The sequence below is a fragment of the Chrysoperla carnea genome, chromosome 1, assembly GCF_905475395.1.
Source record: "Chrysoperla carnea chromosome 1, inChrCarn1.1, whole genome shotgun sequence".
In the NCBI taxonomy this organism is placed as follows: Eukaryota; Metazoa; Arthropoda; class Insecta; order Neuroptera; family Chrysopidae; genus Chrysoperla; species Chrysoperla carnea.
The window spans coordinates 121,875,154-121,886,266 of record NC_058337.1 but is presented as its reverse complement, the minus strand read 5'-3'; the positions used below and the strand labels follow the sequence as shown (position 1 = coordinate 121,886,266).

The following is an 11,113-nucleotide window of genomic DNA, read 5'->3' as shown; positions in this document are numbered from 1 at the left end:
TGCTTTCCATACAATAGTATGTTGAGAAAATGGATTTAAAAAAATAATAGACATAAAAAGTTACTTACTAAATATTTTGGAGATCTACGATTGAAGATCGCATGCTCGCATATTCCATCAGCTATTTGCTGAAGAGAATTTTTTTACATTTTTTTTTTCATTAGATTGTTGTGGGCCTACAGAACACTCGCGGGTCTTGGGCCTGGACCCACTCGGCCCATACATTAATCCAGCCCTGTTCATATTACATAAAATAAATATATTTTGGTCGTAAAAAGACGAAAGATTCGGCATATATAAAAATGATAAGTTGGCTTGTGTATGCCTCAAAACTCAAAAAGTTCTGCATCGATTGAGCTCAAATTTTGACACGATATACAACTCGCTTCAAAGATTGTTTTTAAATCCCCGATGTGAGAGGATATGGGACATGGCATTACAAAGCTGTAAGTTACATGAAAATCAGTTCAGTCGTTTTAAAGTTATGAACTCTTTTTTATCATGGTCTAATCAAATTTTATAAAATTTATTATCTGTTAAACTTCTCATCTATTTTGATGCAACCTTTTCTGTACAGGACTATAACAAAATAACTATAGCAAAAAATCTCAAAACATGAAGATACCTTAGAAATTACAAATTAGAAATACAATTTTTTCATAATTACTACACATTATCTATATTTACAATAGGTTTGATACCGATGATTTTTCAACAGGTTGTATAAATTTATCGTTATTTAGAAGTAATTTAGTAAATAAGTAAAAAAAATATGTTTATTTAATAAATTGACTGACGGCTTAATTTAATATTGATTAATATATTATTCTTAAAAAAATTAAGTGTAGTCATCTAAAAAACAAGTGATAACGTTTATAGATAACGAAATTAAATTACTGTTTTTTTCCACTTCAGGTAAAGTAAAATTTACCTATACCTATCGTGTTTTAGGTAAATGTCGTGTAAAGATAAATCGTATTGTATTCTTGAGATAAAACATATTTATCAATTTACAATGTTACCAAAATACCTGATATGAAAAATGGTAGCTATTGTTTCCATAATTCTGAAGACTATATTTGCTGCAATCAATGAATTTATTAAAAATATTCATAGGTTTTCATGTTGGTTTGATTCCACTATCTTTTAGAGGTAGGTTAATTCCGATCACAAATTGGAAAAATATGACCCAAATTTAGTAGAATTACATACTTGGTTTATCAAAATTGGATAAAATTTGGATGTCATAGAGCAAAATAAAATTTTTTGGATTCTGATGACGTCGTAAAGTTTAAAAATTCAATTTCTTTGATAACACAGGCAAATTTTAACCGATCTTATTGGAATTTTTTTTGAAACCCTCTAATTTTGGGTTTTTCTTTTCAGCTGTGATGTCAATTTTTTGCTAGCTATCTTTTTTGTGTTTAATTTCGGGACCAGGACTCCACATTCTTGAAAACTATTAGAGCTAGGCTAATTTCGATCACAAATTTGAAAAGTATGACCGAAATTTAGTAGGATTACATACTTGGCTTATCAAAATTGGATAAAATTTGGATGTGATAGAGCAAAATAAAATTTTTTGGATTCTGATGACGTCTTCAAGTTAAAAAATTTGATTTTTTTGATAACACAAGCAAATTTTAACCGATCTTATTGGAATTTTTTTGGAACCCACTAATTTTGGGTTATTCTTTTCAGCTGTGTTGTCAATTTTTCGCTAGCTATCATTTTGTGCCTAATTCCGGAGCCAGGGCTCCACATTTTTGAAACCTATTAGAGCTAGGTTAATTTTGATCACAAATTTGAAAAGTATGACCCAAATTTAGTAGGTTTTCATACTAGGTTTATCAAAATTGGATAAAATTTGGATGTCATAGAGCAAAATAAAATTTTTTGGATTCTGATGACGTCGTAAAGTTTAAAAATTCAATTTCTTTGATAACACAGGCAAATTTTATCCGATCTTATTGGAGTTTTTTTGAAACCCACTAATTTTGGGTTATTCTTTTCAGTTTTGATGTCAATTTTTCGCTAGCTATCACTTTTGTGCTTAATTTCGGGACCAGGGTTCCACATTCTTGAAACCTATTAGAGCTAGGTTAATTTTGATCACAAATTTGAAAAGTATGACCCAAATTTAGTAAGTTTTCATACTTGGTTTATCAAAATTGGATAAAATTTGGATCTGATAGAGCAAAATTAAATTTTTTGGATTCTGATGACGTCATAAAGTTTAAAAATTCAATTTCTTTGATAACACGATCTTATTGGAGTTTTTTTTGAAACCCACTAATTTTGGGTCATTCTTTTCAGCTGTGATCCAGTTTTTCGCTAGTTACCAGTAATATGCTTCATTTCGAGTATGCTTCATTTTTTTTTATTCCTATCTCTGATTCTGATAGGAATAAAAAAATTTGCCATAAAAATCAGAAGGAAATTAAAAGAAAATAAATAAAAATTTTCAATTTTTTTTATCACAATTTATTAAAAATGTTTTTTGTTTTTTTTTTGTAATAAAATATTATTTTGAGTGTTACATTGTGTTGCAGCATGCCTCTTTGTCTACAAAAAATTAACTAAAATCTTGTTTTTAATATCAGGAAATCATTAACCATATTTATTCATTCATAAATCAATATAATATTGTCGTCATCAATTTGAGGGGGAAATCATAATAAGTATATTTATTTGATATTTGATTGTGTACCTACTAAATTAAATAGTAATCATTTTTCAAAATATCAGCCCAGCATTTATTTGTTTGGAATGCATTGTCACAGTGATTTGCTCCAACTAAAACAAAAAAAAATACATATTTTACTTTTTTATTTACATTCGATCGAATAAAAAACTTGAAAGAGTTTTATAAATTGATCTTAGAAAATTTGCTCACTCATTAAAAGCTGTACCATTTCGTTTTGAACATGCTTTAATTAGCTTGGTACCTATATATCTATGTAACAAAATTTTTTTAAGAAATTTTTTACCCGCTTCAAAACATTGGATTAAATTGAAACTTAGTACACTTATCAAGAACCGATGAAAATTCAATTATTTGATAAGTTTGTCCGATTATTCTGATTAGGATCTTCAGGATTAACGATTTTATAATATAAATAATTCATATAATTATGGTGGAAGCGCAGATAACATTCTATAATATTAATAATAAAAAGTAAAAAAAGTAAAAAATTTGCTTTTGTAGCTAGCTGATCTAAAACAACTAAAAAAACATGCTTTTGTAACTAGCTGAACTAAACAGTAGATTTAAGAAAAACTTTACTTTTATGAAAGCTGACTCCCTCCCTCTAAAGAGACGAAAAATTTAACTAAATGCCAATCATTTATTATCCGATTTACAATTCCCAACCGAAAGATCGAATTTCGTAAGTTTACGAGATTCCTCATAATTTTTCGCCTATACAAATCCCTTGAATTTGATTGTTTTATTCTTAAAATTTTAGTATTCTACATTTTTAAAGTTAAAGTTGTATCTATCCGTAAACCTGTCTCCCCTCCTGGCTGAATTATTGATTAGATCTATCGATTTGTAACTGATTTGAAAACTGTTATCCGAATTCATGATGACTAGTAACTCATGTTCACGATTATTTAAAAATAATTTATTTGTTTGTGGGGTTTGTGGAAATAATATACATATAGTTAGTTTTAAAACTATTTCCTAGTTTTGTATATTTAATTAATTTTTTTCTAATTAATATACCTAGCTAAATAAACGAATACCTATTAAACTATATATCTCTTCATGCATTCTCCTGTATTGTTATTATTTTTACAATTGATCAAATTCAAATCTTGAAACAGCTTTATGAAATGCAAACGTTATGATTTCAAATCTTGAAACAGCGCTATAAACTGAGTGATTATTTTCTCGTTACTTACTTTTTGTTCCACACGTTTTTAAGGGTCCCGAAAACACAGTTTTCATTTCATCTGGTAATAATGCAATTGTAGCATCCACATCAATTATACCTTCGTCGTCCATAGTTGCCATTTGTACCATTAAACATCGCATATAACATTTTAGTTTTTCATCTTCGGCAAAGTTTAACTTACGTGCATCTTCAATTGTTCCTACATGAAAAATCACATAATTATTTTGATCCTATTTCAGTGCTTTTACTGAAAGCTCGTAATGAACTGAAATTTCTATGATTTGTAAGAAAATTTTTCTTTAGGACCAATCTTTTTTTTATCAATTTCTCAAATAAAAAACAATTAAGAATTATAGAAATTTCGCTATGTTATGGTATTTTTTTGGTTGCTAACTACACAGCCCTGTCGGTATTTTAGCTGCTAAATTAAGCTGAAAAAGATCAAAGCTTTGAAAAGCATATCTATTTCCGGATTTAATTATTTCAATAATAGAGAATATAAAGGATCGCCGGAAGAATTTCTTTATTTTTTCATTAAATTCTTAAGAAATAAGAAATAATAATAAGGTTTAACCTCCGTTTTCTGACATACGCCTCATCACAGAGGCTGCTCACATCATTATTTGTTAAGTTTTATTTAAATAATTACATTAATTTTTACAATTACATTTATGATGTGGGTGGAATCGGTTAATTCGTTCTTATCCAAGCGACGACAATGTGATCAATTCCACAGATCCTATTAATTATAACCTCCTATTAAGTCTAAGTAGTCAAACGGTCGAAGACTAACGCCTTAGACCGCTCGGCCATTTAGGGTCTATTAAATTCTTAAGAAAAGTGTATTTGTAACCAATCGAAATTAAAAAACAGTTTACTTCTGAATCAAAAACTTTTAAAACTTAAAAATATTGGTTTTTGGGGGAAAAAATCGAATTATATCAATGAATATGGAAACTTTAAACAACATAAGAACAGTCAGTGACCTTTTGATTTAATACTACTGTTTGAACTACAAATTTTTATTTAATTGATGTATATGTATATTTATTTACATTGGTATAATTTAGTAGTTATTATTTAATAAACTAATATTGATTTTATATTAGTTGATATTATTTTATCAATATTTCACGATCACTTATTTATGCGTATTTCAGTAATTCAATACTTAATATTTATTTAATTGTTTCTTATTTGATAAATTTGTTATATAAATAATATAGATAGAATTTGTATTTATAAGGCCAAGTTTATCCCAGCGCGCGGATTTAGGTACATCAGATGAAAAATGGTAATGATTTATACGTATACATTTTTAAAATGTCTGCAATGTCTATTGTTGCAGTCTTGGTAACTTTCAAATAGTGGAAATGATGGGAAAATCGGATTATACTTATCTTTCTATCCGATTTACACATACATGTAAAATTTCAGTTCAATGGGAAAGTGGGTTAAATTTAACTTGCAAAGTACGATTACAAACAACGGCACAACGGACAGGTGAAACTAAATAATAGCTTAGTCATTTTTTCAATTAACAGTAGTCATTTTCTCGGTGGCTTAGGCATTGAAAGATATATAAAAATAATGCGGTTTAACCTCCTTTTTTGAGATGCCTATCTATAACAGAGGCCACCCAAATCATTATTTCTTTAATCTTTATTTATTTTATTTTAAACTAGCCGGTTACTGGGGGGTGGAATTGATTACTTCGTTCTTATCCAAACGACGACAGTGTTTGAAGATTCGAACCCGCAACCTCTGAATCAGTAGCCGAACATTTTAAAGACGATCTAGACCGCACGACCACTGAGCCGGTTGAATAAATAGCTATGCATATTAAGAAACCATAGTAATTTACAACAACAACTGTTCAAATGTATTAATGAACTGACTAATAAAAAATAACCCACTAGTTTAATAGTCTGGTCATTCCATAGAAAAATTAAACCTGCGTATGACTGCCATACTGATTGTTTCACATTATTAGTGATTTTTTTCCCAATAGCTTGATAAATTTTAATTTTGAATTTTAACTTGAAAGTGAATTTGTCTTATTTATATAGATTATAATTCTAAACAAAATTATTGCTACAAATCTGCACTTGTTAAGCAAATCTTTAAAAAATGCTCACTGATTATATACAAATATTTCAGTCAAAGTACACAAAAATTTTAGATTTTTCTTTAATCTGATCTAAATTATTTAGTCAAAATTGTAAAAAATTTATCAAGAATTTATAAGACGTAAATATTAAGAGTATTTTTTTAATCGATTGTGGAGTATATATCTATATAAGTACTTGTTGCAAAATTTTATCAAACACAAATTGGAAATTACCACTTAATAAGAAGTATCAGTAATAAATTTAGTTAGTGTGTTTTTTGAATTTAAAAAAAAAAAAACAGATTTTACCTATTTTTATACCATGTATATATGAAATATACATAGTATTATAAGTTTAGTCCCAAGTTTGTAACGCTTAAAAATATTGACGCTACAAAAAAAAATTGGTATAGGTGTTCATAAAATCACCTAATTAATCCATTTCCGGTTGTCCGTCCGTCCGTCCGTCTGTGAAACACGATTACTCAAAAACGAAAAGAGATATCAAGCTGAAATTTTTACAGCGAGCTAAGGACGTAAAAAGTGAGGTCAAGTTCGTAAATGAGCAACATGGGTCAATTGGGTCATGGGTCCGTAGTACCCATCTTGTAAACCGTTAGAGATAGAATAAAAGTTTAAATGTAAAAAATGTTCCTTACAAAAAATTAAACAACTTTTGTTTGAAACATTTTTTCGTAAACATCACTGTTTACCCGTGAGGGCGACAATTAGGGCGGAAATTTTATAATATGTACTATACTTGATTATCAGTTATGTATGTGTCACATGTTGGTATATGTAATGTGATAAAGGAATCAACACTGACTATACATGGTATTTCAACAATTAACTCAGTCAATTGTTTGTTTTCACTTGTAATTTTGAAAATTTTATCATTTCTTAACGTTTTCCCAAAATTCACGAAAGATTTGAATATTTGCCCATTTGTGTGTTTAACGGTTGACAATGAAAAGGTAAAGAAAGCGTGACACTTGACAGTTTAGGTCTTCTTAAAAAGAAGGACCCGACGAAAAAAACGTGTTTCACTATTGGGCAAGATTTAAAAAAATAAAAGGTTTAAGCAGCCAATGCAGCTCGTGATTAAAGTATGGACTATGGTTGTAATAGTGATTTAGCTTCATCAAGTGTGAAAGGATATTTTTTTTTGTTTAGTTCAAAGAGATTAGGCCCTAAAAGACACCGCTAATCATGTTCGGGTTTAACATTATTGGATTTTTCTCCATGGAGTTTTTTGAAGTCTGAGGTTTCTGGCAACAAGTCTCTGACTAATCACGCTTTGAGGGAGAAAATTCAGATCTTTATCACCATTATTCAGCTATATTTATGCAAAATGGTTAAGAAAAATTTCAATGTGCCATCAAGATATTGGAATTTTACTTGATATGCTATAGATTTTACCGGATATTCTGTTCTATACATAGCCCTATACTGCACCATTTTTATGAGTTACTAAAAAAATTACCACTTTAAATTTTAAAAAAATGTGTTTTCTATATCAGAAATTATTTCTTCCGTTAATTTTTAGACACTATTTGAAAAACATTTTTAAGTTTTAAGAATTATAAGAAAATTCTTACCTTCAGCTACACCTGTTTCTTCTATACAATTTGTATGTAACATATTAACCAAATCTTGCATTTCTTCTGAGAGTCCCTATTTAAACACAAATTTCTTGTGAAAAATTGAAACAAATTATGAGATGATATTTTCAAATTTCTATAATAATTTTATATTTATAAAATCCAATAAATTTTTGTAAAAAAAAAAGTAAAGCCCAGAAATATTTTCAGTAGTTCTCAATTCTATATATCTAGCGTTTTAGCATTTTATCAACAAAACATAATTTGATTATGAGATGTAGTTAATACTTATAGACTTCTAAATATGAAGCAAAAACATGTTTCCATTATAAAATTTTTTTTCGAAAAATTTAAAAAAATAATTTAAGGAACTAAATAATTTAAGATATAAAAAAATGTTCTAAGAAAAATATTCTATTCTAATAATTTTTTTCGATATATCTAACCATTCATGAAAATATTAAGAATCGACCCTATTTGTTAGTTTGAGGTAGACTCAGTTTAAAGTTCAGATTTCCGTTAAATATCTTAAAAAATGTGACCTATCACCCTGTATCACTGTGCAATTTCAAATCGATATTTCTATAAATAACGAAAATATTAGGATGTTTTTATCTTAAATGCGACACACTGTGTATTATTTCTCTAGCCTGCTTTAGTTAAGGAACCGCAATACGGAATTCAACACGGGTCGAGCTAGTACAATAGGGTATTCTACTATTTTTGAAAAAGTACCTCAAAATGTTGATTTTGCTAATAAAAAGTCACCAAAGATTTATTTCGGAAAAATACACACGCTTTCTTGCCAAAAACTTAAATTAAATTTTAAACCTTTTTTAAACTGTCAAAAACGCGGGAATCCAATTTGATGACGTAATATCGATATCATTATACGAAATAACACAAATAAGTTTGACAGATATATTCATAGACATCTGATTATAATAAATATAAATACTTATTATCTATGGATATATTATACCCAGCTGTCTACACTTAACTAACTGATGGTCTATGGCTCATACCGATATGACATCACAGCAGGGCTTGCCCGCGTTTTAGGTCACCTGATATACAGTTTAAAAATTACTATTTTTAATTTTAATATTTTAAAAGAAAAATGTACTTTTATGACTTGAAATCAGAATATTTAAGTATATTTTTACATAAATTTTAAGTTTTTTCAAATTTCATAATTTATTTTTGACTAACGATAATACACTATTGACATAAGAAAAAAAAACTACAAACCTGTACCGAAGAAGACATTAAGATTAAACAATAAACACTTGCACAAAATCGAACTAAACCCAATTTTAAATAGAACATTTTTTTTTATTAAAATTTGTGTGACATCGAAAAAAGTTAAAACGTATTATTTATAAATCATAAGAATATTTATGTTCTTGGACAAACATTAGAAGATACCTACGTAGGTATATATTTTTAGAATTAGTATTTATTTTTATTAGCAACAAATATATATATATGTCTTTTTTTTTTATAATAATATTTTTTATTTTATTATTATCAAATAATTATTAATTTGTATGTAAGTATAGAAATAATAATATGATATTATTTTATGTTGGAAATTAAAAATTAATTACTATTATTTGAAAAAAAAAATTATAAATTATATATTATTGTTTTTGTTAAGATTTACAAAAGGCATTTGTAAAATATATACCTAGACTTACGTTCAGGATATGTAAGATGCGTCCCATAGTGTACTCGATGTGAAAAATATGTAAATTTTCGAACCTTAGAAAATTTTTTCTGCGAAAGCTGAAAGTTTTACAAAAATTTTTCTAAAAATTTTTGTTAGCTTTAAATAAGTTAAAGGATCTAAAAAAGTGAATGTTTATCCAAAAAAATTAAATTTTCTTAGTTCTTAGAAAAATTTCTAATAACATTTTATCATTAATTTTTGGGGGTTCTTTGAACACTTTGAGCCTTCTTTATCAGCTATATAAATGAAATTAGCGTCTAGTGTAATAATTTAGGTCAACATGTCTTACAGGTATACACATTCCTGGACGAGTATGGAATTTAGAAGAGTCCAGGAAAGTACTTTTCTTAAGCTATGTTTTCTGAAATTGTTAAAAAACAGCTACAAACCTCGGATAAATATAACAAATTAATAATCAAAAGAAATGGTACAGAAAAATTATTTTTCTGGTCTAGGACGGGAAATTTTCTGTCTCGTACTGTTATTTGTTTCATTATATCAATCCTAGTAGCGCGGTTACAGATTAAGGCATAACAAATTCCGTTCGCGGTATGCTTAGGGTAGCGAATTCGATTCTCGCCGTCACAACAAAAATTAATTTAATTAATATTTGTGATGGGCTGGTGTAGTGAGTGGTATAAGCACTCAGCCTCTGAAAACACATATGGTATCACAATGGACTCTATAGACTAAGTGTATCCTTCGTGGACAGCCAGTATAACCAAGCCTTACCTAACCTATTTGTTTCATTGCCCAGTAACCATTTAAAGTACAAGAAAAATAGGCTTTCTGGTTTAACAATTTAGAAAAATATCATTCTATTATTTTACCATAAAATAGAAAATTATCACCAGAAAAGGTGGTAAAACACACATATGGTATCACAAATGACTCTAGGGCCTATAAGTGTGCCCTTCGTGGACAGCCAATATAACCTGTCCTAACCTAACCAATTTGTTTCATTACCCAGTAACCATTTAAAGTACAAGAAAAATAGGCTTTCTGGTTTAACAATTTGGCAATAATATAAAAAATAAATTAGTAGATTAGGATCCGAATTTTTAATATGTTATAGTTCACGAAATATATTATTGTATAAAACAAAAATTTGGGTATCTTACCGTTCAATTAAGAGAGTTTTTATTAATTAAAAATACACTAAATAACATACCATCCTCATAACAGGTTATGTTATTTAGTGTATTTTTAATTAATAAAAACTCTCTTAATTGAACGGTAAGATACCCAAATTTTTGTTTTACACAATAATATATTTCGTTAACTATAACATACTAAAAATTCGGATCATTATCTACTAATTTATTTTTTTCTATTACTGGCGTCACCCTGCTTAAACGAAAACGTGTGAACTTGAAACCTTTTTCTGCTTTACATTCTGGTTTTATATTGATGAAAATTTAAAAAAAAAATCATTATTATAAAGTTTTTAAAAAATTATTTTATCTTAACTTAATGTTAATTATATAATAAGCGGGTTATGTTATTAATAAGCGGGCTCGCAGATATTGCATTTGAACATATATTTAGTAGTATGTACTCGACGCTTCCACCATTTTTATATACACGTTTAATTTTGAAACGTAGGAAAATACCGGTATTTAAAATTTTTGTTGCTTTTGCTGACTCAAAAACGATTCTTATTTAAATTTTATGGGACGCATACAATTTAAAATCTTTTTATTCTCATGGTTTACTGAATTTCTTTTACTTATAGCTGCAAATGTTATTTGTTGCCTATATGCAGAGTTTT

At 27.9% G+C, this 11,113-nt stretch overlaps 1 protein-coding gene across 5 annotated transcripts; it reads right to left on the bottom strand.

Moving 5' to 3' along the window:
* Positions 1-2,491: 2,491 nt before the first annotated feature.
* Positions 2,492-9,039, bottom strand: LOC123290785 (general odorant-binding protein 83a-like). Of its 5 annotated transcripts, none has more exons than XM_044871109.1 (4): positions 8,862-9,039; positions 7,608-7,683; positions 3,907-4,098; positions 2,492-2,796 (listed from the first exon to the last, which is right to left on the bottom strand). In XM_044871109.1, the coding sequence occupies exons 1-4, from the start codon at positions 8,937-8,939 to the stop codon at positions 2,714-2,716; spliced, it is 429 nt and encodes a 142-aa protein (XP_044727044.1). In that variant the 5' UTR covers positions 8,940-9,039; the 3' UTR covers positions 2,492-2,713. The 5 variants fall into 5 exon arrangements, with proteins under 5 accessions (XP_044727044.1, XP_044727045.1, XP_044727046.1 ...); XM_044871110.1 differs by having other exon boundaries at positions 2,492-2,746; XM_044871111.1 differs by having other exon boundaries at positions 2,492-2,746; positions 3,912-4,098.
* Between the last annotated feature and the right edge of the window lie 2,074 nt (positions 9,040-11,113).